The sequence below is a fragment of the Gopherus evgoodei genome, chromosome 5 (assembly GCF_007399415.2).
Source record: "Gopherus evgoodei ecotype Sinaloan lineage chromosome 5, rGopEvg1_v1.p, whole genome shotgun sequence".
In the NCBI taxonomy this organism is placed as follows: domain Eukaryota; kingdom Metazoa; phylum Chordata; order Testudines; family Testudinidae; genus Gopherus; species Gopherus evgoodei.
In genome coordinates this window covers 119,973,880-120,000,615 of record NC_044326.1, presented here as the reverse complement: position 1 = coordinate 120,000,615, position 26,736 = coordinate 119,973,880, and the positions used below count along the sequence as shown (strand labels likewise).

The window sequence follows — 26,736 nt, the reverse complement described above, 5'->3', positions numbered from 1 at the left end:
GTTTTCATTAAAAGGAGAGATGGATGATGGATTCTGGGTTTTTGTATGAAATTCTGTTTAACCAAAAAAAAAAGTACCCAACATCCACTCTGCCTGAACACAGTAGGAATCAAACAGGAGGCAGTTTCTTTGCTCACAGTTCTAAGCTTCTTTCCAAACAGCAATCTGCTCCAAAAGCTCCTCCTCTATTTTCTCTGAAAGTCACATTTAGTGGGTCTCTTACTGTGTGCTTGGCTTTCTTCTGCCTTCCTTGACTGCTTCTTTTGAGCACACACAGGATATGTCTACACTTCAAAGACAAACCTGTAGCACCAAGTCTCAGAGCTCAGGTCTATTGACCTGGGCTTGGGGAGGTTGAGCTTGTAGGGCTAAAGATAGCAGTGTGGATGTTCTTGCTCAGGCTGGAGCTTGAGTTTCAAAACCCACACTTGCTGGTTTTCAGAGTCTGGACTCCAGTTTAAGCAGGAATGTCTATGCTGTTCTTTTTAATCCCGTCATCCAAGTCTCATAAACCTGAGTCAATTGATCGGGGCTCTGACATAGTGCTGTGGGTATTTTGTTACAGTGTAGACATAGCCACAGATTAACTGAAACATTACCTAACCCCGTGTTTGCATTCAGCCCTCCATGACACCCCTCAGCTTTGACTAGCTTAGCACGTAGTCTGTGTTTTGGGCAATGGCTCCAATAGATTCAGCTATCTTGTTCCAAAAAGGAGCTCAACTGCTGCTTATGTTTATCTTGAATGTAGGATGGCTATCATGCCCAACAAGCTTCAGTGAGGCCTCACTCAATCTCGTATAACAATATCTTCAACTAAAGGAGACTGTGTACTATGGCTGCAAACTCTTAACCTCCTTTGCCTACCAGCAAAACCTTGGTCTTGATTAGGTTCAGTTTCGTTCATCATGAGCTGATTTCACTTAAGCAATGGCCCATCTTAGTGTTGAAGGATAGATAGTACTGAGTTTCAGCTGCATATTGCTGGCATCTGAGTTCATGCTGTCTGCCATGTGTAGATGTTGAATATGACCAGAGCGACAATCCATCATTATGGTACTCCTGCAGGTGAGGGGTTGAATAATGGAGGTGCAATTTCCCATCCCGACTCATTGGGAGCATCCCTCCAAAAAGGACTCAAATCACTATAGCTTACTGTCCCAGACTTCTACCACCTCTCTCACGTATGACAGCAGTATCTTATATGGTTGACAGCATTCAATGGTTCAGAGGTACCCAGGACTAGGAAAATTGATGTCTATCCTCTATCTGTTGTCAGCAGGAGATCATCCATCCGTGCCCCCGAAACAGTTTTAGTTCCCAACACCATCCCATTTTCAACTTCCAATCACATTCTTCCTTGATGGGCCAATTCCTTACTCTCTCCTTGCCTATGCTACATTTTAACTTTTCTATCCTCCATCTTCCTCCTATTACCCACAGCTGTCTCTGTTTTTCAGATCTCTACAACCTGTATTTCCAGCCTCTTCTTTGCCTCTAACATACCTGATTTCTCTAGCATATCTGATCATTCTTCAGACAATAACCTCCAAGCATTCCTGAACTGACATCGTCTGAAAACTTCCAGATATCCTTTCCATAAACCCTGCACTACCTACTATCCTATCATCTGCCTCTTTGGCAAACTTATCCTGCCTGTGTTTATACACTCCCTCCAGGCCCTATCTGTCCTTGTTCACTGTTAGTTATTATTTATACTGAAGACTTACCTGAGGCAAGTTCCTGTTTTAACTCATCTCTTTTGTCTATCTTTAGATATTACTGAAGTTTTGTTTTGGAGTCTATAATCCTGCTATAGACACCTCCTTCTAAGCATCTCCTATGCTGCCCTGCAGAGCACAGTTACATACTGTTGTTTTCCTTACATAGGGCTTGTCCACTACCCTTTGTCTAGCTGTAGGTAGAGATTGTAACGGATTTGAGGCAGGGAGTTCGGTTTTGAAATTGGCCAAGAGAGGGACAGGACCTGGCTCAAGCCCTTGCCTTCCTTCTACCCCAGTGCTTTGGGGGCATTGCTACTCCTTGCACTAAGTAGGCTTTGGCTTGAAAGGGAACAGGGCTCTCCCCCTACGCTGACCAGACAGCAAGTGTGACAAATCAGGCCCCGAAGTGTGTGTGTGTGTGTGTCGGGGGGGGGGGGGGTAATAGGAGCCTCTGTAAGAAACTCAGGTCTGTCCCTATAAGGTCAGGCCGCCTGGTCCCCGCCACCCCGCAGGGCGGCCTGGGGAGGGGCGGGAGTTGGTTTTACTGTGGCAGCGGGCACAGCGCTTTCTGTGCTTGTGAAGGTGCCAGGGAGGGCAGGCTCGGGGGCACCGCTCTGCGGGGGCAGCACAGAGCTCGCTCCTCTCCCGTCGCTGCCCAGCAGCAGCACCCGGACCTCTCTGCGGGGCGGCCTGGACCGAGCCCCGCCCTGTCCCTGACCGCGTCACCCGCCACGGCGCGCGCGCTCCCCAGAGGCCCAGCTCCGGCAGGCGAAGGGGCTGCTGGGAAGCGGTGAAGTCATCATGAAGCGCGCCGCTGTCGCCGCCCGGTGACGCCAGCCGCCGCGCTTTGCCTCCGAGAAGGGTCTCCTGCCGCCGGCGCCGCCCTGCCCCTGCTGCGCCGCGCCGGTGGGTACCGGGAGAGGCCGAGGCGGGGGCGCTGCTGGTGCCTGTGCGCCCGCGGTAGCCGTGGCAGGGTTAGCTGGGGCTCGGCGCTGAGCCGCTTCATCCGCCCCCTTCCCCCGCCTGCATCATCGGTCCCTCCCCGCCCGCCTCCTTTTTGTCTTTGTCAACCAGGTGGCTCTGCCCGGGTGAGACAGGTGCGGGCTGGGGGCGCTGGGCGGGGCCTCTGCCGGTCTCTCGGGGAGCGGATTGAGGGTGGGGAGGGGATGGATTCGGCCCCCGCTTTCCCTGTGTAATATATCATATTTCGCCCCCTCCACATGGGCTTGTTTCCTTCTTGCCTCCGGGTCAAGGCCTTTCCTGGGCCATGCTGGGTGGGGGATAGGGCGAGCGACCCCTCGTTTTTCCTTCTTCTGTAGCAGTTTCTGTGTCTGTGTCTTGTCTCGGTGCCTTTTGGTTTTGAGTAAGCCATGGGTGATTTTCTGCCCTCCTTCTTCCCACAGAGACTGTGGAATCAATCCTGTCTCCTTTCTTGCAGACAGCGGCAGGAGCCATAGGCTGAGATTATGAGTTTGTTTAATCTGGACCGCTTTCGCTTTGAGAAGAAAGCTAAAAAAGTGGAACAGGAAAATCCACCTCCTCCTCTTCCTATAGCTGAGATACCAGCTGCTCCTTCTGCTGCTGCTGCAGACAGTGCTGCTGGTGGTGATGATGAGGTTACAGATGACAGCAGCAGGCCAGATACTCCAACATCAGATGTGACTGAGAAAACTGGTGAGTCACGTGTTTGATTGTGTCTAGCACAAACACACTGATAATGTATTTATAAGAGTAAAACATCTGCCCCACTTACAGCTTTTTTTCAGCACTTCCCCCTTTCCAGATACCACTATTCTATTATAACTGCCTTGAAAGCATCAAACTCTGCCATAACATTTTCTTTTATAAAAGTGAATAGAGGGCTGAATCAGAATTTAAAAGGTCAGGCTTGGAGCCGCCTGAGAACCAGTGATAAAGTGTTTCATTGACTAAAACTAACCCAAAGCCTGACAATTTTTAAAACATGTTGCTCTTCCTTTTGTACAAACATTTCCATTGTGACTGAAAGCATTTTTATATTTAACATTACACCCCCCCCCCATCTACCTCTCAAGGAAAGCATCCTAGAACCTCCAAAAACCAGAAGATGTGAAATGCTCTATATACATTACTAGGCAGATCTAACTTATCTATGGAATACTTTTAATACTACTGTGATGTGTGCTGTACAAAACCTTAATCTCTCTGCTATGCAGTTACCACCCTCTGATCATAACATAGTCTTTTTCAACATCATCCATCAGCACCTCCATGCAACTTGGCATGCAACCTTTCCATGACGTCAGTGCATCAACATCAATGGCTTTTTCATTTGCTCTTAGTCCTCTCTTCCCTTTCTTCCATTGATATGGTTGATTCTTCCTCCATGTTTGACTCTCCTCTACCCTTGACTCTTTTGCTCCTCTCTTCCATCAAATGATCAGCCTTGCCTACTTCCAGCTCTGGCTCCGGCCAATACCAGCTTCCTGCTCTTGTGTTGTGGAACTCCCCCTTGCAGATATGATAAGGGTAACTTCCTCCAGTACTTCCTGCTGGCACCGTGGCAGAAGATCAACGCCCTCAACACTTTCCTGATCCCCCGCATCACCTTCGTCTTAAGAGTTCTGCCGTGGCAAAGGTGCCCCTCAACAAGGCAGACAACACCATCCAGCAGCTGGTTAAGCAGTGGCTGTCCCTGCCCCAGAGAGCCAGCAATGAGCTCATATACATTGCCCAGAGGCATGGTGGTGCCAACGTCCCCCGCATGGGTGACCTCTGCGACATTGTGGTCATCATGCACGCCTTCCGCCTCCTGACATGCCCGGATGCCATGGTAAAGAACGTCGCAGCGGCCGCCCTATGCACCGTCATTGAGAAGCGAATTGACAGGCCTCCCTCCGGCCCGGATGTAGCCACTTTCCTGAGCGGCTCCCTGGACGGCAAATTCGCCCGGGACGGGGGTGACATTACTTCGCTGTGGTCCATGCGCTGGCTGGGAAAACGACTGGGCTGCCACTGGATATGGAGCGAGGAACGACAGGAGCTGGGAGTCTTGGTGCCACGGATCGAGACAGAGGGCAACACCATCGTCAGCCCCGGAGCCAGAGGCGTGCTGGAGAAGTCACTGAAGGCCGCTGTCCACGCACTCTACGTGGACACCCTGAGGAAAAAACCCGACCAGGGCAAGGCCTTTGAGGTGACCAGCAAGTGGAACTCCAGCAACCACTTTTTCCCCGCGGGCAGTTTCACCCGTTTCGCCAACTGGCGGTTCATACACCGCGCCTGCCTGAACTGCGTCCCGCTCAATGGAGCCGTCCGCCACGGGAACCGAGACAAGCGCTGCAGGAAGTGTGGGTACGCCTTGGAGACCTTGCCCCACGTCCTGTGCAGCTGCAAGCCCCATGCCAGAGCCTGGCAGCTGCGCCACAACACTGTCTAGGACCGGCTGGTGAAGGCCATTGCCCCACACCTGAGTGAGATCGCAGTCAACCACACCATCCCCGACACCGAGAGCCTGCTGTGCCCAGACATCGTCATCATGGACGAGGAGCGGAAAAAGATCATCCTCGTCGACGTGACGATCCCGTTTGAGAACAGGACCCCAGCCTTCCGTGAAGCCCGAGCCCTAAACTCGAAAAATATGCCCCCTTGGCGGACATCCTGCAGGCAAAAGGCTACGAGGTTTACACCGATGCCCTGATTGTTGGGGCCCTGGGTGCCTGGGATCCCTGTAATGAACGTGTACTTAGGGCCTGTGGGGTGGGCCGTCGCTATGCACGGCTCATGAGACATTTGATGGTCTCAGACACTATCCGGTGGTCCAGGGACATTTACATAGAGCACATCACCGGCCACCGCCAATACCAAGAGTGAGCTGGCGTGGCTTTGTGCACCCACGGGGGGAGGAGGCCTATAACCCCCCCCATTGAACCATATCCCCTAAGCCCTAAAGCCACCGAACTAGATTCCACCATGCGAGGGTCATCCTGTCCCCATTACCCGGCCCGCTTACTTATACCCATGACTGCGTGTAACCCACTGTATGAGCGATGTACCCTCACTGCTTCCTTACTGCTTCTTGATCCCACCCACCATACACCCCGCATTGGGGGACCTTGCAGACTGTACATGTTATGTGCTAACCAATTCCCACATACCAGCGTCCCCCTATACTCTGTATGTTGCCCCCAATGACTAACAACTGACGCTTTGAACTCTTTGTATCATTTTTATTTAAACATTCTCTAATAAACTTTTAAATTTGTTCTCTTTTCCTTCAGTTCTGTCAGCTTCCTAGCTAAACAGCTGTACTTCTCCAATGTAATTGAATCCCAGCTGCCTTTTTGTCACCTTTGTTCATTCTTCAAGCAATTATGTCCTCCTGCCTTCACTTTTTTACACAGGATCTCACTGATTTCCTGCAAAAGAAAACAGACAAAATATGATGAGTTCCCCTTTTTCTTACAACTCTTTCCTCCATTTCTGCTATTAATACAGAAGTTTTTCTTCTGCTCGCCTCTTCTAACCCCTCCACTTGCCACAGTGATCCCCCTTTGCTTGTGCCAACTCTCATTCTGTCTGACTGTTATCCATAAACTCTCACTCTTCTTCTATGGCTCTTCACCTCACTACGTAAGCATTTTGTAGCCTTCCCATCTTAAAACCCATTCTTTACCTCACTTGCCCCAGCCACTGCTGCACCATTTCCCTTCAATATCTAAGCTAATTGAATGTGGTGTTTAGAACTGCTGTCTGGAATTCCTCTCTTCAATTTCCGTCGTAGACGCTTTTCAACCTGGCTTCTGCGCCTTGCATTTCACTGCAACCACTCTTGTCGAAGTGTCAAATGACATCTTCCTAACCAAAGCTCAGAACCAATACTCCATCCTTAAGCTCTTTTATCTGTCAGCTGCCTTTTAACAGTCTACCGTGCTCTTCATTTTCTTGAAATCTTGTCCTTCTTTGGCTTCTGTGGTTGTGTCTTCCTGTGGTTCTTTTTCCTCTGTTTCAATCACTCCTTCGGCTCCTTCTTTGGAGCTCTTAAACTCCCTCCTTCCTTCTCAGTCCTTCCTACTTCCTTCTTTGTGGATGATCACACCAAGCTTACCTGTTGCTCAGGCTTCTAACTTGGGCATTGTCTTTGAGTAAGACTTCTTTCTAGGTCCTCCCATCCAGGCTATGTCTAAATCTTGCCTAATATTTCTTTATAACATTGCTATCTATACACGATAGCTGAAACTCTTATCCGAGCACTTATCTTGTATCTTGAATACGGCAAAATGGTTTCTCTGGCCTTGACTACTGTCTTGCTTATATCTATTCAGAATACTGCTGCAAAATATTTTTCCTAGTCCATTGCCTTGACATGTCACTCCTCTCTTTGCATCTCTCTTGCTTCCCTGTCATCTGTTGCATCAAAACATAAACCACTTGTCTTCACTTTCCAGGCCCTTTATAACCTATCTCCATCTAGTTACCATCTCATTCTCTGTTAAAGTTGACTTCTCCCCCTAGTGAATCAATGATGTCAGCCTTCATTGCCCATTCCTTAGGTTTTCAAACAATTGCCTTTGTGATTCCTCCCATGCTGCCCTTCAGATTTGGGAGGAGTTCTCTGTAAGCATCTAGAAAACTATTATATTATCTTCCTTCAATATCCTCCTTTGCCATGATTCCTACAAAAAACGTAACTGTTAGGCTGCTGGAGTGCAGAGACCACTGCCTATTGTCCTGACCACTATTGTCTCGTATCCTTAGACAAACAGACTGATGGGGAGTACATCTGTTGTCTTATACTTAGGGTAGGTCTGCACTTCAAATGCTCATCGGCTTAGTAGTGCTATGAGGACACTCTGTGCCGATGGGAGGACTCTCTTCTGTTGGTGTAGTTAATCTACTGCCATGACAGGTGGTAACTATATGTCAGCGGGAGAAGCTCTCCCACCTACAGAGTGCTGCCTACGCTGGCACTCTTGACAGTATAACTACATTGTTCACAGCTGTGGATTGTGCAAACACCTGAGCACTGTAGTTATACCGAAGTAATTCCGTAGTGTAGATCTGGCCTCAGATGATAAGTTCTTTTGGGTCTGGATTGCCTTGTGGTTCTATGTTTGTACATGATCCGTGACTAGGGTGATGGTGGTAAGAATCTAAGCCTGGAGCAGAGTTTTAGTTCATTTGACTGGGTTGTGTAGCCTGATTTGAAACTTCATTTCTGTTTGGATCAAATCTTCAGATTAATCAGTGAAGACAATTGAGCTATCATAATAGTTGTAATTATTTAATTGACATTTACTTCTGAAACTGCTGTACTGTCTAATGCTAACAATCATCTTATATTTAAAGGGCAAGAATAAAGGAATAAGTGTGTTCTCGTTTTGTTTGTTTGTTTTTTCTTTGTATGTAAGCTGGAGTTAGTATTTCCACCTGAATCTGTCTGTTCTCACTGGTTGTAGGGTTTTGTGTAGCAACCACATAGAGAAGAGAGAAAGGACCATACATTATTGTAAACTCAAAAAGTGGCAGGGGATTTGGGGTAGATGAGGTATCCAAAACTGCTTAACTTATTTTCAATTAATTACTTTTCAAGTTGACTGTGAACCCTAAACCATGTCTGTTTAAGGGAGAAATACTTTGAAAGCTACTGTGCATACTCAACAGTTTCCCTCCCTCTATGCTTCATAATGTTCTTGGATTAGCATATGGACTGCGCATGCATGTGCAGTAGCTACATTAATCCAGGGCTTTTAAGCTCAGGACAGCAGTCTTGGTTTGATCTCTGTATAATGGCTAGCCAATGCTAAGTATGGTGTTTAAGGGCTGGTCTACCCTGTGGGGGTCGATGTAAGATCCGCGACTTCAGCTATGAGAATAGTGTAGCTGAAGTCAACGTATCTTATTTCAACTTACCTCCCGTCCTCACGGCGTGGGATCGATAGTCGCAGCTCCCACGTTGACTCCACTTCCGCCTCTCGCCCTGGTGGAGTTCCGGAGTTGATGGGAGCGCATTCGGGGATCGATTTATCGTGTCTAGATGAGACACGATAAATCGATCCCTGATAGCTCGATCACTACCCGTCGATCTGGCAGGTAGTGTGGACGTATCCTAAGAATACATGTTCCCAGTGATCTCTGTTGGTGAGTAGGTGAACTGTAGGTTTCTCAACTAGTTGTATCTTTCTTGTGGCATTAGACTTCATTCATAGGTATAGAGAATATCAACAGTTGAGCCCAATTGTTACAAAAGCATGGGTCTCTGGACGGATGCGAGTCAAATGGGTGCAATCTTCTGGACAGATCCAGATGAAATGTGGGTGTTTATGTAACCAGCTTCATTTGGATAAGCAAGTGCAGTGTTGTGTCTGAGAGCAGCAGAGCCGCGGACCATTGTAACAGGTCTTATGCCTTTGATGGATGGAGTTGTTACGAACGAGGAGAGTACTTCGGAATGCATGTCTCTTCCTACCAGCATAACTTTATGCTTGTCTGTGTTCAGTTGTAGCCAGTTTCTCTTCATCCAGATGTTTTCTGCAATATTTTGCAGATTTCTCAATATGGCAAAGTTTGACAAGGAGATGTAGTGTTTCCTACTGCCACTTCATCCTGTTTTGTCTCACTAGTATTCCCAGTGGCTTCATGTAGATGTTGAATTCGAAGGAGGGAACAGCCATGCAGCTGTTTTGTGCTTCTCCTGTGTCAGGAGAAGCACACACTAAGCTATTGATGGTTGTTGCTTTTACATAGAAGTTGAATAACACAGTCAGTTTTTCAGGGATCTTCTCCTGTGGTTGGTCACTGCCTAGTATATTGTGGGAGTTTACTGGGAAGCACATATTAACATTCTTGACTTCATAAAGAAGATATTGACGTGAGCCACTGGAAACCTGGTATCATTGTTTTCTCTTAAATAGGTTGAACTAGATGTATAAAACTGACTTAGTCTCTGATCCGGCATTTGTGTAGGTGAACCTTTATGCCTGCCCAGAGCCCTGTTGACTTCAGTGGGACACATTAAAAGTGAAAGCGTCCATGAATGCAGATCCAATTGCAGGACTATGGCGTTAATTAGCAATAGTTTTAAGGCATTTATGTAATTACCAATACTTCACTCTTGCATAATGCTTTACATTTTCAAATTGCACAAAATTTCATTACTTAATGAGATATTGTGACAGTGCCATTTTCCAGTTGTTAGTTACACTTGTCTGCACATCAGCCAGAATATTAATTTCAGATACACCAGTTTAAATGAGTTAATGGTCTTATTTGAAAGTAAATAATGTGTACTAAGGGCTGCATAGTGGAAACATGCATTCTCAGGTTTTCTTTGCAGGACGTTATAACTTGTGATTAAGTTATGAAAAAGAAATAGTCTGAATAGCAAGAGAATCTTTAACAACGGTATCTGGTTGTGGTATACACTTAATGACCCCCCACCCGCCATGCAACCAGACTTCCCCCTGCACTTGAACTCCACCCTGCTGAGCCCCATACCTCCTGTACCTAAACCACCCTGCTGAGCCCCATTGACCTTCACCTGAACACCCCCCCCCTGCCATTGTCCCTGCATCCAGAACCTCCATTGAGCCCCTGTGCATCCAGATCCCACACATGGACACCCCACTGCACCCCCAGATTGTCCCACATAGAGCCCTCTCCCCTCACACCTGAATCCCCCCGCTAAGCTGCTGCACACTTGAATTCTGCAAGGCTGAGCCTGCCAGCCTATACCTTGTGCACCTGGTACAGGCCCTGGGATATGTTTAGGGTATTCCATGCCTTTGCACTGTGTCAGGGTTGGGTACTGCCTCGCCACCGAGTCCATGTGTGCAGCCTGCAGGATGATCTCCGACCTCAGTGCAGCCAGTGGTCTCTGCTCCCCACTGCCATGCTGGAGCTGTCACATTTACTTATTGACGAACACAATTTGCAGAATTTTATAATACTGTGTGCAAAATTTGTATTTTTGGCACAGATCTCCCTCAGGAGTACAGTAGGGAGCTTGTCTCTACTTTATAAAGTACCATGCATATTTGTGGAGCTATAGAAGTAATATTTCTTGTCTTGTTGATGCTGATACTAAACTCAGTACAGATTTCAAGTTTGGAATGCTTTTCAATTTTATGCTGCCTTCGTAACTTGATTTTTCAGGGTTGTGGAATTTTGTGCTGATGCATCATATTGACTGTGGTGTAGAGGGAAGGAAGAGGGGATTGGTTTTTGTCATCTGAGCTTTTGCACCTATGGGCAGATGGGATGGTGTTAACTAGGAATCAGTTGAAGCTTTTAGCGTTAGGAAGAGGATACGTCCTAATCATTACCTGCTTTTGAATAGACAACTGGCTAGAAATTCTTTAACTTCTAGTCTATCATCGCTTCAAACATGAACAACCAGACATTTCCCTGCTCTCCTAGTATCTGCAGCTGCCTCCCTTAGTGGCAGATAGGCATATAGCTGAATTCTGTTAAAATCATCAGCAGTGAAAAATAAGAAAGTTGACATACAGGTTGAAACTTTCTAGTCCGGCACCCTCAGTACCTGACTAGTGCCAAACCAGAAAATTTGCCAAACTGCAAGAGGTCAATATTGTAGCAAGCGGGTCTCTCTTTATTTTTATATCGCCGGGGCAAATAAATGGAACAACGCTTGCAACGCAGCCTAGCCAAGACTTACCGGCTCTCTTCATAACAAAGTGTTAGTGTTATTACACAATTTTACTGTATTGGCACAAGGAAATAAGTAGATAAAGCACAAAAAACATAAAATAAAATCATGCTGGACCACAGATGTTGCCGGACCAGAGAGGTTCAACCTGTATAAGCTTTTGTCATTAAAATGAGAGTTAACAAATTGATTAACAGCTGAGGTGCTAACCCTCTCTTACTCCCCCCCCCCCATTTTTAAAATCCTCCCAATTTTTTTTAACATATAATTACGAAATTACTAATTCAGGCTTAAACCTACTACTTTTGCGAGCACATGTTAATTTATATGCAATTTTGTTGTATATAAAGTAAAAAAATGCACACTGGACAGTGCAGCAGGATCTACGCAGGGCGGTTGGAGTACAATATGTAGCCTGGGGCTCATGCAGTGAATCTGACGTCCCAAGCCCCACTGACAGTCGCTGCGGCTTGTCTCCTATCAGACCCTCACCGCACAGTCTGCGGGGCAGGAGAAGGCCGGGCTGAAGGGGAGAGGAGGCAGAAGAGAAGGAGTATCATCCCTAGCAGGAGGTCCAGGTCTGGGACTGGTGAAGGTAATTAAAAGACCAAGGCAGCATAGGAAGGCAGCTTTCCTAGGGCCTGTCTTCCCCTTCTTCCTGTCTGGGGTGCAGGTGGGGGAGCACAACAGGGGTGGCTTGGTGGCCCAGGTGTGTCCCCCTCCCTATGGCTATAGAGTGGGGAAGAAGAGGGAGCAGTCTTGGTTTTTCAAGGGGGGGGGGGGGGTGAAAGAGAGAGCTGCAGGCAACCTCCCTAGCTTTTTTCATAAACCTCCCTAAAAGTCTCAGAACAAGGTTGACATCCCTGCTGTTGTTACCAGATGCTTGCGGATTCATGAAGTCACTGTTTTGGTTTCTGTTTCCCGTTTGGGTACCATATTGCTGTTATGCTGTCTGAAAACTTTTTTAAAACAAAAGCTTATGTTTTGCATTTGAATTTCACAGCGTAGTTGGATTCTGTAGTCTCTTACTTGATAGCAGAAGGCTGGAAAGCACCAGTTCCTGCATGTATGTGCGCCATTTTGAATCTACACTAACTAGACTGAATTTCCAAAGCTTTTCTGTTTAATAATACTTTTTATATCAGATGAAGCATCATAAGATTGGCACGTAACAGTTGTTGCAAAGTGAACAGTAGCATATAGAAAAAAATTACCATCACTGGAGGAAACAAGTATATCAAAATGATAGCGAGAGCAAACTGTTGGCAGTGAATCAAAGGGCAAGTCTATTCTACTACACTACATTGACACAGCTGCACCACTGTAGTGCGTCTGGTGAAGACTTGCTATGCCAACGGGAGAGCTCTCTCCCATTGACATAATTATTCCACTTCTCACGGAGGTGGAAGGTATGTTGGTGGGAAAGGGCCTCTTGCTGACACATTGCTGATGTGGGCATCGCGAAACTTGTCTCTCGAGGATGGGGGGTGGGGAGAGCTTTTTCCCACCTCTGAGCGATGTAAGTTATATTGACTTACGGTATAGTGTAGACCTGCTCTAAGTTTCACTACAAGTCTAAACATTCCAGAGAATTTTATCAGTTTGATAAAACAAGAGTCTCTCTGCTGAAGCAGGATCTCAGAAAATAAACATGTTCTCTATTTTTACTTTTAATTTAGTGAAAAGAGTGAATTGTTGCCTCATCTTTTAGTTATGCACAAGGCCATCCTCCACAAGAGCAGCTTTCTTCCTTTTTTTTTTTTTGTCATCTCAAGGTACAAACGCCAGGAAGGATGCAAAACTTTTTTTTTCCCTATAGAACCTTTTGTATTAGCATATTCCAATCCTATCTTAAATCCTGTGGCCTTTTAATTGCTGTTAGACCTTGGCACACGCAAAGATTACATTTTATTAATGGCTGATGACTTCATTTTGCCCTAGAATATTGAAGGTGTCTTGGTTATGGTCATGGTCCGCTCATTCAGCGGTGCCAGGATCCAAGTTCAAATTTTTACTTGATTTTTCTAGTGACTCTGCCTTGTTGTACAAAGCCCTGTTATGTGTTAGCAATACATTTTACAATTTAATGGGAAGTTTTCCCCCTTTCCGTCTTAAAATTCATATTTATTTTTTTTTTAGAAGTTTCCACAATGTCAGTAAATTGCTTGAGGTCATATACTTAGTTTGTCTAAGTTTCTGTCAAACACTGCTACAGTACCTTACAGGTTATTTTATATTTATTTCCTGCACGATTGCTTTCTTACAGCAGACTCCTTCTATAGCTGTCATAGTCTCGACTGCATGCTCTCTCCCTCGTCCTTCAGTCTTGCATGCCTCCAGGGTCTGTAATTTTTCTCATCTTCAAGGAAATCATACAGCTTCTGTCTGAATTTATTCTAGTTGCTTGCCATACTGTCTTGAGCAGTTTTTTCTAGTTCTGCTCGTTTTAAAAAAAAAAAAGAAAAAGGGGGGAAAAAAGAGTTTTAGAATAGGTGGGTAGGATATTGGGCTTGTACCTCAGATCATGGTTCTTGACTACCACATAATTCTTACGTATTCTTTGGAAAACCATTTAAAACTATATTCTTTAGCCCATTGGAAAAATGAATATGTGAAATATTCCCACCTATTCCAAGTGGACATTTTGGTGTGTAATGTAAGGGCGTGCCTGTGCTGCAATAAAACACATATGGCTGGCCCCTATCAGCTGCTTGGGTTGCTGGGCTTTAGCAGTGTGGATTGTAACCGGAATATGACATACTGGCAGGGGAGCTGCCTGAGCAATATCTCCCTGTCTGCAGCTATCTGAAAAAGAACAAACAGCGTAGTGAAATGACATCTAAGGCTATGTCTACATTACTGCTTATGTTGGCAAAACTTAGGTCATTCAGGGATGTGAAAAAACACCCCCTTGAGTGACGTAATTTTCACTGGCGTAAGTGGTAGTGTACAGTGCTATTTTGGTGGGAGAGCTTCTCCCTCTGACATAGCTACCGTCACTCATTGAGATGCTTTTATTATGTTGACAGGAGACATCTCTCCCAATGGCATAGAGCAGCTACACGAGCGACCTTACATTGGCAGTGCTACATCAGTAGAGCTGTGCCACTGTAAGCTCTCAGGTGTAGACATGGCCTAAGCAACAGATACGCTTGTAGTATAAGTGAACCCACTCTCACCAAACATACCTTAAATCTCAAACTTACTATTCTATAGTGCTCCAATCACCACTTCCATCATTCGCTCAAGGAAACGAGTAAAAAGGACTGGCTTTAGTGGAGATCTGCGCCCTCTGACTCTATCTTGGATTTGTGCCACTAAAGATTTTAGAAGGAATGGTGATGTAGGGAGCCATTTATTTAGCTGGAAAAGAGCTCAGAGCTGCAGTCTCTACACATGCTCTTTTTCCAAACAAAGGGACTTAATTTCCAACCCAAGAATTAAGGTAGTCAGGGCACTTTTGAGTAGAGTGAAAAGCCACTTGGAATAGTTCCATGACATCTGGGGTGGCCGGGAGATCTTGAGTTTGATTCAAAGTCATTGTTCATGTGGAAATTTAAGTCTGCTGTGTGCCTCAGCAAATCCAAGACCAAGTTGGTCAAGTAATAATTGGTCAGCCTAACCATGAAGTTACAGGTGTCACAAGGGTGGATTATACAAGGTTGGCTTGTAACCCAGAAGTTGTTCACTTTAAAAGCCATATTCATGTTTTTGAATGGCGTTTGTTTAAAGCATTGACATTCAAACATAAGTATTTGGTCAACTACAGAACTAAATGAGAAGTCTGCTTGATAGAAACCCATGGATTCTGGGGAGTTGTCAACACACAATGATGTAAGCTTTATTTGAATAGTCAGTGTTTTTCAATGAAAGATCATAACTTTTGTGGTGAGGCTTTAGTTGCATTGAAACATTTTGAATTTATATTCTTTTCTCCATCCTCCAAATGGCTTGTACAGAAGACTCCAGTGTCCCAGAAACCCCAGAAGCAGAGAGGACAAAGAATTTATCATCTTTCAAGAATCGAAGAGGGATACAATTCATTGATGTGTCTTCAGATAGTGAGGATCAAGGACCACCAAACTGTTCCAGTACAAAACAAGACAGTGTTTCCATGAGTGAGGTGATTGTAATGTAAGTCTTTACCATACCAATCTTCAGTAGTATTCATTATCTTCATTTGTGAGTTTCATGAACTGCAATGTCCTACTTAAAAAATAAATAAATAAAAATTCATTTCATGTGTGCTGACTAAATGCCATGTTGGTTTGACTGTCTCCACTAACCAGGCTGTAATGAGCTTTCATCTCAAAAAATTTAATCTCTTTAAAGAGTTGTCTCCTCTGAGTACTACCTAGTTCACTGGAGAAATCCCAGAATACATGAGTTTCAATGATACTTGGGTATTTATCACATTAGGGGCAATTTTCAGTGAATTCAAGCACCACCAGAGGATTTCTCAAAATTCATTTTGAAAGGTTAGCTGAAGTGTTTATATATTGGCTTTTTGCTTTAGCTTGCCTGCTTTTATCCTGGTTTTATAGACAGATTAGTTCTCATGTAGTGCCAAAGTTGTCGAGTGATCAGAGGCCTCAAGTTAATGGAAATTATAGCTTTCAGAAGTCTTTAGTATTACACAATGCTTTTCAGTTTCTCTGCCCCTGAGGAAGCACTGTTGGTTGATGGTCAGGTGTTCCTTCAGGCCATAATATATAATAAACTTTATATAGTGAAGAGAATTCAGCACAAAATAGTTATGCATTCGTGGCTTGACTTTCAGAATTGTTGAACGTATTGTAGAGACAAGGTGGGTGAAGTAATATCTTTAATTGGACCAGCTTCTGTTTGTGAGAGAGACAAGCTTTTGAGCCACACAGAGACAGGAGAAGGACAATGGCATAAGGGTCTGTAACCATTAGAACACAATCACCTCTAGGCCGTGGAATAGCAGCCAGGATTCCTGAGTCTCAACATATCTTGCTATCCAGTTAAATAGCTGTGAAGCCACTGGAAAGGGAGTGGCTGAGCCACGTAGAGGATGAAAACCTACTCCTGCTATTTGTTACACCATTAGCTCAAGTGCAAAAAGTGTGCTGAGGATCTAAAGGTCACAACTAGAGCTTGTCAGAAAACTTGTAAAAAGTTTTTGCCTGGGGGGGGTTGCGGTTTTCAACCAATAGAGCTATTTTTGTGAAATTTCAGTTGTGGAAAAACTTGGAAATTGGTTTACACTAGAAAAAAATCTTTTATTTGAATTTTGAAATTTTGAGTTTTTTCATTTTATTTTGGATTACTTCATGACGTCCTATAGTTTAATATGATTTTGTGCAATGGAAGCTGTTTTTTATGGTTTGCTGTTTTTAGAAACTTGGTTTTTTTAATAATTTCCTATGCAAAAGAACACTAAGTCTGCAAAATCAGACACTCAGAAGCTGGGAAAAGCCAGATGTAAGGTGGTCTATGCAGTTTTTAATTATATGAATCACAGAACCACAGCCTCATTGATCTCCAGAGCACAGCCTATCCTGTGCCTTGAATTGGGTCTCTTTAGTGAATGAGGCTGTTGTCTATAGCGCTACGCACCAGCAACCACACAACAAAAACACTAACCCAGGAACCTATCCTGCAACAAAGCCCGTTACCAACTCTCTCCACATATCTATTCAAGGGACACTATCATAGGACCTAATCACATCAGCCACACCATCAGAGGCCCGTTCACCTGCACACCTACCAATGTGATACATGACATCATGTGCCAGCAATGCCCTCTGCCATATACATCAGCCAAACCGGACAGTCTGTACACAAAAGAATAAATGGACACATCTAACATCAAGGATTATAACATTCAAAAACCAGTCAGAGAACACTTCAACCTCCTGCTCACTTAGTTACAGACTTAAGTCTCAATACTCCACAAAAAAAACTTCCAAAAACACATTCCAACAAGAACTGCTGAATTGGAATTCATTTGCAAACTGGACACCATTAAATTAGGCTTGAATAAAGACTGGGGAGTGGATGGGTCATTACACAAAGTAAACTATTTCCTCATGCTAATTTTTTCCCCTACTGTTTCTCATGCCTTCTTGTCAACTGTTGGAAGTGGACCATCCTGATTATCACTACCAACCTTTTTTTTTTCTCCTGCTGATAATTGCCCACCTTAATTGATTAGTCTCATTATAGCTGGTATGGCAACATCCATTTTTTCATGTTCTCTGTGTATATATATCTTCCTACTGTATTTTCCACTCCATGCATCTGATGAAGTGAGTTTTTAAACCCACGAAAGCTTATGCCCAAATAAATGTATTTAGTCTCTAAGGTGCCACAAGTACAGGTCTGTCTCATCTTATGCGGGGGTTCCGTTCCGCAGTTAGCGCGTAAAGTGAAAACTGTGTATAGTCAAAATTGCATTGAGTTGAATGGTGGGCAAAATCGCCTGCACTACAGAAACAGTATTCAAATTGTTGTTTCGTTTTTTTTTTTGCCAACCGCGTAAAGCTGGAATCGCGCGTGTTAAATGCGCGTAAGATGCGACAGACCTGTACTCATTCTTTTTGCTAATATAGACTAACATGGCTACCGCTCTGAAGTCTATAGCAGTATTTCTCAACAACCGGTTTATGGACCAGCACCTCGGATCTCTTGACACAATTTAGGAAGGTAGCAAGCCAGTCTCTGGTATCAAAAAGGTTAGAGAAACACTGTTTATAGGATCCCTGCCTCATTATTTGCCGAAGTTGGAAGGGTGTGTGGTGGAGGAGGCACAAGCTTTTGCATATCAGCCCCTGCTTCAGCTTTTAATCCCTCTTCCTCCCCAGGCTTTATCCTTCTTTTCTCCTGAGCTCCTGTTCCTCATTCTTTCCCCTGCATCTCTTCTTTCTCTGTTCCTCATGCCTCTGCATTTGAGTGAGGCTACGTAGATCTTTTTCCAAGTTGCCATTGTGCCAGCATGGGGACCATTGAGAGCACAGGAGTGACCATTTCTCTCTCAGTTCCAGTATCTGGTGCCATATTGCCCCTACTGGTAACAGTTGTGGCAAAAGTCCTGCTCAGCCCCTGAATTCCTGGGCTGGGAGCATGCTCAGTTGCGCTGTGGGATAGCACAGTATGTATGTTGGTATGTGGGAACTGTTTGAGGTTGGAGCATGCTCATAAACAGGCTTCAGAGAATTTAGCTGTCCAAATGCTAACAAGTCTTAACTGAGCAAAACTGCAATTTGGAGGAATGTTTACAGGGACGGTAATTCTGATACCTGAGCAATCTGCCCACAACCACCCTTGCAAAATTTCAAATCCATGCTCTAGTGTATGTTGCTATTAGTTTTCAGCAAAATGATTGTTAATTTTTTTACTGTAGGTAAAATGTGTTTTTCCTTAATGGATGTTCGCTCAGACAGCTTAATTGTTTTAGCTAAAACTTTTATAATGTTATCAGTTTGAAGCAGATACCTAGCATGGAAATATTTTCCCCTTAAACAATTAGTTTTGTGAAGTTATAAACGACTGAAAATAAAATCTTTCTAATGGAAAGTGTCAGGAACCTGAGCTCCCTAGAATATATTAAAAAGATTCAGTTCATGGGTCAGAATTAAACTTGCCATGTTGTGATTAAGTATGCATTTCTTTATGCTCATTAGAATGTGATCATGCTGGCAACGTAAGATTATGATGTCCTTAACTATTTACTACACTGAAACCCTGCTATAACACATGATTGGGGGTCCAAAAAATTTGATCGTGATTAATGTGGGGTTGCGGTATAGCGAGGTTTACTGTTCAAGCTGGTCAATATCTCTTGGGCTTAAAACGACTTGTGTTTGCAACTGCCCATAAACAGTAACTGAAAGGGTGCAGCTCCAGCAGCGGAGGCTCTCAGCCATGCAGCGAGAGATGGAAACACTTGGGGAGAGCAGGGGAGATGTGCAAGGGGCAGAGGAAGAGTGAGGAGCAGCTGGGAAGGAGAATGGCTCTTCTCACCAAAAGGAGAAGCGGGGGTAGTGGGGAAGCCACATTCCATTTTTTTGTTTGTTTGTTTTTTCTTCGGCAGTGCTCCAGCCTCTTTTTTTTTTTTTTTTTTTACTTGGGGTGACCGGAGCCACCTTATGATCACGTTATATCCGAATTCGCATGCTTGCAGGGTGCGTTATAGCGGGGTTTCCCTGTACCTTCTTTTCAAGTATTTGGGATTTTATACATGATATGATTGGTGAGCACCTTATTTAGCAAATGTAACCTTTAAAATGATTTTTGTTGTTGTTTTTTCTTTGAACTTAATACAAATATTCTTTTCCTGCAGGTACTGAAGCAAAAAGGATTTAAAATATATTAATAAAACTATAATTTGCCGCCTTGCTGTATTTAAACGTTACAAGGGATACTCATCCTCCTGCTTAAGGGCATAAACTGATCCCTAGCTGAAGTTGGAAAGGAATTTTTTGCTTTGTTACAGCTTTGTGGTGTTGTCCAGGTGTATTTTAGGTTTGCTTAGCTTTTTAAGCATTAGTTGTAGGCAAGAACAGGATAGTATCTGATGAAAAATGAAAATATTTTTTCAAATTTTTGCACGCATCTTTTACAGAGGATATTTTATTACACTTTCTCAACATGATGGTTATTCATGGAATACATAATGGAAAAATATGTAGCCAGAGTCAGTTGGAAACAACAACATTTTTGTTTCCAACTGCCCCATCTCTATGCAGACACTTACCTAAATTGAATTGCTGTGATGCTATCCTCTGTATAAGTAGGTTTAGGTCCTGCCTGTGCTACAAAACTAAAGATAAACTGAAATGTGGTTCCATTTTGTAGGGTTGCCAGTTGTGCGTAAGCCTTCATAGTTTGGATATATCCAAGTTATAACTCTACCTTGATATAATGCTGTCCTCGGGAGCCAAAAAATCTTACCGTGTTATATCAAACTTGCTTTGATCCACCAGAGTGCGCAGCCCTGCCCCCCTCGGAGTGCTGCTTTATTTTTTATTATTATTATTATTTTTATAGTTGGAGACATACCAATATCCTAGAACTGGAAGGGACCTTGAGTCCAGCCCCCTGCCTTCACTAGCAGGACCAAGTACTGATTTTTGTCCCAGATCCCTAAGTGGCCCCCTCAAGGATTGAGCTCTCAACCCTGGGTTTAGCAGGCCAATGCTCAAACCACTGAGCTATCCCTCCCACCCTTCCCTGCGTTATATCCAAATTGGTGTTATATTGGGGTAGTGGTGTATATCTCAGGGACATAGTTAAAACAAAATTAAGTTCTGTTTATACTGCAAGATGGAGCCATTTTTTAAAATATATTTAAAATATTGTAAGTCGGTCTTTTCATGTAGTTCACTTTTTAATTTAGATGACATCTTGGATATGGATTTGATCCTTCCCTGAGTGAGTTTGTAAAGGCCCTGTCCGCACTATCATCTTATCTCTGAGGAAAATTTGTATTGGACCTTTTGAGCCTGAATTTGAGTTTATATAATACCTTAGTCTGTTTCCATTTGTGAAGGAGTGAACTTTGATGGTACTGACAAGACACAGATAGTGACATTACCTACTGATGTCAAGCCTTCTGTTGGCTGCTGTAACGTTGGATGGCTATGCGATACAATAGGTACCTTCAAATCAAAAATGGGTTCACTGGTATTGCTAAGCTAAAGTACAGTAGACTTCTGTGAATTGTAGATAACAAGTAATATACAACCATATCCACTGCTATGCTGGATATTAGGTTGCAATACTCAAAGATATCTTGCAAATAAAGTGGATTTGTGCTATTTTTTTTACTTTTATGGTGAATGAATAAGGCCTTCGTTCAAGAGGATTTTTTCCTGTTGTTAAACTGTGCTGCCAGTGATGTGTGGTTTCAGTTCTGTTACATTGTTTCCAGTTTCTTTCAAAGAATGGTAATACACTAACAGCTACCTGATATGAATATAAGCTTATGTGGTGCTACATTTTCACTGAACAATTATGGGGATGCTAAAACAGAATTCTTAGAAGAAAAGAAGTCTTATTATTTCTTTTCCTTATATGGTAGCTCTGAACAGTCTGATGATGAAGAGGCTGAAGATGTGCCACCTATATTTACGTATACAAATGTTGCAGACCAATTGCCAGACATGGACGAGGAGGAAGACATCAGAGATGCGAAACTCCAAACACTGAAGGAACTCTTTCCACAAAGAAGTGACCAAGAATTATTACAAGTAATACTGTTTGGTTTTGCAGCCTATTTCCTAGGCAATATGTGTGTTTAGTGCCTTCCATGTGAATGGAGGAAGAACTTTTTAATTCTTTTATTAGCAAAAGCTTATTTCCATTTGATAAGATTTTAAAGTTCAATTACCATGCTCCTAAAAAGTCCCCCTTTAAAGCTTTTACATTCTTATTTAAATATATTTAAAATATGTTAGTGTAAATGAGGCTAAACGTTTGCTAAAGAACTTGCAGAAAGAAACACCTGTTTCATAGAGGTTAGTCCTTTCCTCTCTATCAGTAAAAATGGTCATCAGCCCCATTTAGACAGAGTAAGGCAACCGATGTTTGGTGATCATCAGCCACTATATAACTTTTTTTTTCTAGTATAGTCAAAGGCATGGACTTCAGTCCCACAGGTTACCCTGAACATTTTTTTTCATAGTCCTAAGTTCTCTGCAATGAAAATCAAACCTAGACTACTGCCTTGGGACTTCATGAAGAAGAATTTCCATATAGCTTCAATTCATTTGACTTAGAGCTACATCTCTGATATTTCTCATTAGTCTCAAGTGGGCTGCCTAATGCTATTGGCTGCTGTTGTCACAGTATGGATGCTTGCTTTTAAGCATAATGATTGACCGCTCTACCTTCCTTTAGCTGAAATGTATGCTGTGCCACTTTCTTCAGATTAAGGCCTCAGTCACACTGTGCAACTTCAGTGGCACTACGCACATGTATCTATCTATGGCACTTGCATATGGCCCCCATTGCCATAATATGTGAGAACTTCTCAATCTTTACTGTATTCATCCTCACTGCACCCCTGTGAGACAGGGCAATATTCTCCCCACTTGACCGAGTGAACTGAATGACTTTCTCAGGTCACACAAGTAGATTGTGATGGATCAGGGTATCAACCTGTGCATTTCTTGTCCCAGGTTAACGTGCTAACCATTGGGCAATGCTTCCTTTCTGAGAACTTAAATAATGACTGAAGGCTTAATTTGAAGATGGCACAGGTGTCACTGGTGATGTGTAGATAGGAAAGAACCCATCATGACTTTCAAATGTCAAAGTGAGTGTTCAGAGCTGGTTGTTGGATGGGGGAGAGGTGGAAGTTCTTTGAATGGCCTCTGCACATGACCACTGTTAGGGAGATACCAACCAGTGTAGTAGAAGCAGTGCCTGTTGGAGTACCCAAAAGCCCCACCCGATAGCTCTAAATGTTTGAGGCAGTGCTATAAAGGGGGCAAGGTGCTTCATCACCTAGTTCTTCTAGCGTATGAACCTAGAACTTCTGGATGCTCTTACTCAAACTTAGTTCTGAAACAAAAATGAACTTTAATTCCTGTATATGGTTGCATCTATTGTTTTAGTGTAGTTTTCAGGGAATAAATCTCTGCTAGCTTAGTTTTTAAAGCCTTGGCATTTAAGTCAGCCAAATTGAGCTCCTTTCATCATAGCCTTATCTAGGTCCTTCCTGAAATCTAACTTGATCCTCACTGCCTAGTATCTTTCCAAGTAGATTGGTGGTTTCTGAGGGACAAAGGTGCTCCAACTGGTACTGTTTCTTGGAGAGTGCCACTTTGCTCAGCTGTTAGTTGTATGTTCTCATAATGTGAGTGTGCAGAGGATCATGTGAAGGAGGCTATTTAATAGTAAGAAATCTTCTTTTTTTTACTTCTATACTGAGTAAATTTGGGCTGGAAAATACAAAGTGCTGTTTTTAGTGTCACTTTTCAGGGAAGAATTGCATTTCACAGTACATTAAGGGTCAGAAAAAATGGCTAAATATTACAGCTTTTATTACCCAGTATATCTGCTTCCTGATTTGTGTTCAGTCATATCTGCTGACTTAAGTTAGTTTTTTTTTGTAGCTATTAACTGGAACTCCTGTTAGCTGAGTTGACTGCATTCAATTGACTGAGAGACTAAGAAGGCTTCTGTTTTGGTTCCCTACCAACAGAATTTTCTGAATTCTAATGGCAGGGCTAATTTTTGCCCTTATTTGCACCTGTGCAACATTCTTCTGGACATTGTAACACAATTGAGATTGTAAACAACAGTCCTTTTGTCACCTGTTTTTACATGAAAGTTCTCCTACAGCCCTGTCTTACCAAGCCCTCAGGAAATGAGTGATTCCAGGGTGAGTGGTGCCTGCTTAAGACAGCTACCCTATTGTCATCAACCTGAGGCATTGTGTAATGATTAAAATTGGGGGTGAGAACGTGGGACTCCTGAATGTTATTTCCATCTATGTAACTGACTTGTTCTATGACCTTTGGCAAATTACTTCATGTGTAAAATGAATGCAAGCACTTTAGAGGTGTTGAAGTTCACAGGTTTTATAAAAATACCGAGAGCCTCAAATGCAAGATATTATGTAAGGGGAGGGAGAAGGGTCAGTTTCTAGGATTGGGAATAAGAATACATATAAACCTCCTAGAGCAGCACATGATACCTATTTATGCACGTGATCCAGGAAGTCAACAGATATGAAAGACTTAGCACAAAGTAATAAACTGCTAAATAGAAAATGTTTATATTTACAACTAGATGTGAATTTTTAAGCTTCCAATGCTGGAATTTTAACTAGGTAAGTTTTTGAAGGAATTAAGTGAACACTGATTGTTGAGAATATTCAAGAAATGCCACAAGTGAAACTTGCTTTCCTGAAAAGCAGTATTTCAATCCATATTTTTGCAATGCTTCTGAGGCAATAACTGTCCCCTCTAACTGGCTTGTAAAGCGGTGAAATAATAGTTTGAACCATTACTTAGGCAACTTTTTCTGTTCAATTTGTCACTGATCACTTAATTTTTCTCTTGTTAGTTGATAGAATCAACAAGCACAATGGATGAAGCAATAGCTGCTGGTCTGAAGTTTAATGATGAAGGTATGCGGTAATCTTTATCACTGGAACATTATACCAATTGTGCATTATTGAGGAAGATTTCTTCGCATTGCAGCAAACGTGAGGGGAGGATATTTAAATTGAAGTGCAATAAAACATGTATGCAAAGAGAAAAATATTCACACTCTTTAGTTTTTCTCTTCGCTTAAATTTTTTAGATTCTTTCCATGCTCTCATAATAAAAGGAGAGTTTGGTGGTTTCTGTAGCTCAAGGTTGCGCTTCTCTGTAGAACAGGAGTTGCCGTTTGAGCAATTGAGCGATCTTCTTGGCCATTTTCTTTCTCTTTTTATTTCCTATGCAAGGGAACTGAAATGGAATACCAGAGCTTTTTACCTCTAGATCCTGTTCAATCCAGCCCAGATCAATATTGGCAGTCACTTTATCTGGTTTAGTGGCCCATGGAAGTTGGCCACTAAAATCCAATTGGCTGGGTTCTAATTCTGAATAAACAAATGCCTATACATTGATTGGTACCTTTTATAGATTATATTCAAGGTTTGTTGTGAATTAAGTTTTAAAGTTTTCCTCAAAGGGCCTGTTGATGGTGTTAGCTCAATAGTTTTGCCATTAATGATGAATTCAGGAAAGCGGTATAAACACCTCTAGATTAAGATAAACTTTTATTAGCAGTAGCATGAAGAAGTTACTTCCTTCAGGGCTTTTTCATGAGTAAATTCATCCTGTAAGCTTGTTGGTTTAGGATGAATGTTTGAAATATTAAGTCAGAATTGTTGGACTGTTAGCCATCTTGCATATCTCCAGACATTTTTGGAAGCTCTAACAGACTCTGTCTTTAGGCCCTAGAAGTTTTTTTTTTAACGATGCCTTATGGGCATTTGAGTTGCTTAGTAATGTGATGGAAAATCTCAGTTTGTGGAATGGTACAGAGCAGCAAACACGTGACGCTCTTACTTCTTGGCTTTCTTGGTGTCCTCCGTATAAATCCAGAGTCAAACCTTTTTCCCCAGGATTAAATCATACTCATTTTATTGGTGGTTGGTTACTGCTTACACAAAAACCTGAAGAGTGTGAGATCAAGATCAATAATACAGTAATGTAAAGATCAAATAATACAAGAGATGAAATAACAAGTTTTGATAATGCAGTCCCCATCTAGCTGCAGGAACTATACCTGTGGTGTTAATGAATTGGAGGCAGAGCCATCGCTAAGGGGTGTGCAGGGCCTGGGACGAAGTGATGTCACTTCCTGGACCAACTGTGCTGGAGGTGGGAGGCTGGCTAGGCATGGCCCTGCACACGCTTTTCCCTGGACTCTGCTTCAGCGGCACTGCTGGGCTCCAGGGGGCTGGGGCCATGCTGTCCACGTTCCTGGGGTTGGGGAGGCTGCAGCAGCGCCCCCATGGCTCTCTCCATCCTGGTGTGCTCTCCCTTGGGTGGGAGGGGCAGACTGGGGGTAGCCTCTCCTAGCCAGTGGTTTGCCTGCCGCACCGGCCGATTATGCTGCCCCCAGAAGCGTGGTGGACTGGAGCTGTTGCTCTGATTCCCATCCCCTAGGGACAGCTCTGATTGGAGGTGTGAGCGTGAGAAGTTGCCCTGATTGCCATCCCCTAGGGATAGCTTTGATTGGAGGTGTGAGAGTGAGAATGTATCTGTAATTAGATCACTTTCAGTTTAATTATCTGAAGATTGCTTTAAATGAGAGGGGGGCAAACTAACACCCGTGGGCCACATCCGGCCTGCAGGACTCTTCCCTCTGGCCCCCGAGCTCTTGCCAGGGAGCGGGGTCAGGACAGGCTTGTGGGGGAGTCAGCCCAACTCCCTGGCAGTGCGGTGAGCGAGGTGGAGGCTAGCCTCTGGCCCCTCCCCTTCTGCCCCCTCCCTCACAGTCACAGCTCACCCAGCACCTGGGCAGTGTGGCTGCAGCTCCGGACAGGCGGCACGGGCTGTAGCGCCGCCACCAGACCTGGTGCTCCAGGATGGCATGGTCCGGGGCAGGGAGCAGGGGGGGATTCTGGGGGACGTGAGAAGCAGGGAGGGTTGCAGCGGGACGGTCAAGGGGCCTGGCCTCTGCTGATAGGGACAGAGACAGAGCAAGCCAGGGGCACCCCTCCACCTCCAGCAATCTTGGCCCCTGTGCCCAGCAGCCAAGCCCAGACAGGAGCAAGCTCTGCCTGGGTGCCAGGGAGAGTAGCCAAACGAGCAGGAGAACACACAGGGAAAGGACTAAGACCCCTTTTCCCCCACCCCACAGGTAACGTGGGACACGTAGAGCAGGGAGGGT

At 43.9% G+C, this 26,736-nt stretch overlaps 1 protein-coding gene across 1 annotated transcript in view; it reads left to right on the top strand.

Annotated features, from left to right (window-relative positions):
• The first annotated feature begins 2,534 nt into the window (after nucleotides 1-2,534).
• The window catches only part of SMARCAD1 (SWI/SNF-related, matrix-associated actin-dependent regulator of chromatin, subfamily a, containing DEAD/H box 1), a 65,873-nt gene continuing 41,671 nt past the window's right edge, over nucleotides 2,535-26,736 (top strand). Inside the window, 5 exon segments of the mRNA XM_030565085.1 lie at nucleotides 2,535-2,630; nucleotides 3,128-3,398; nucleotides 15,330-15,504; nucleotides 21,419-21,587; nucleotides 24,412-24,475. Of these exon segments, the coding sequence (XP_030420945.1) occupies nucleotides 3,191-3,398; nucleotides 15,330-15,504; nucleotides 21,419-21,587; nucleotides 24,412-24,475 (616 nt within the window). The 5' untranslated portion in view covers nucleotides 2,535-2,630; nucleotides 3,128-3,190.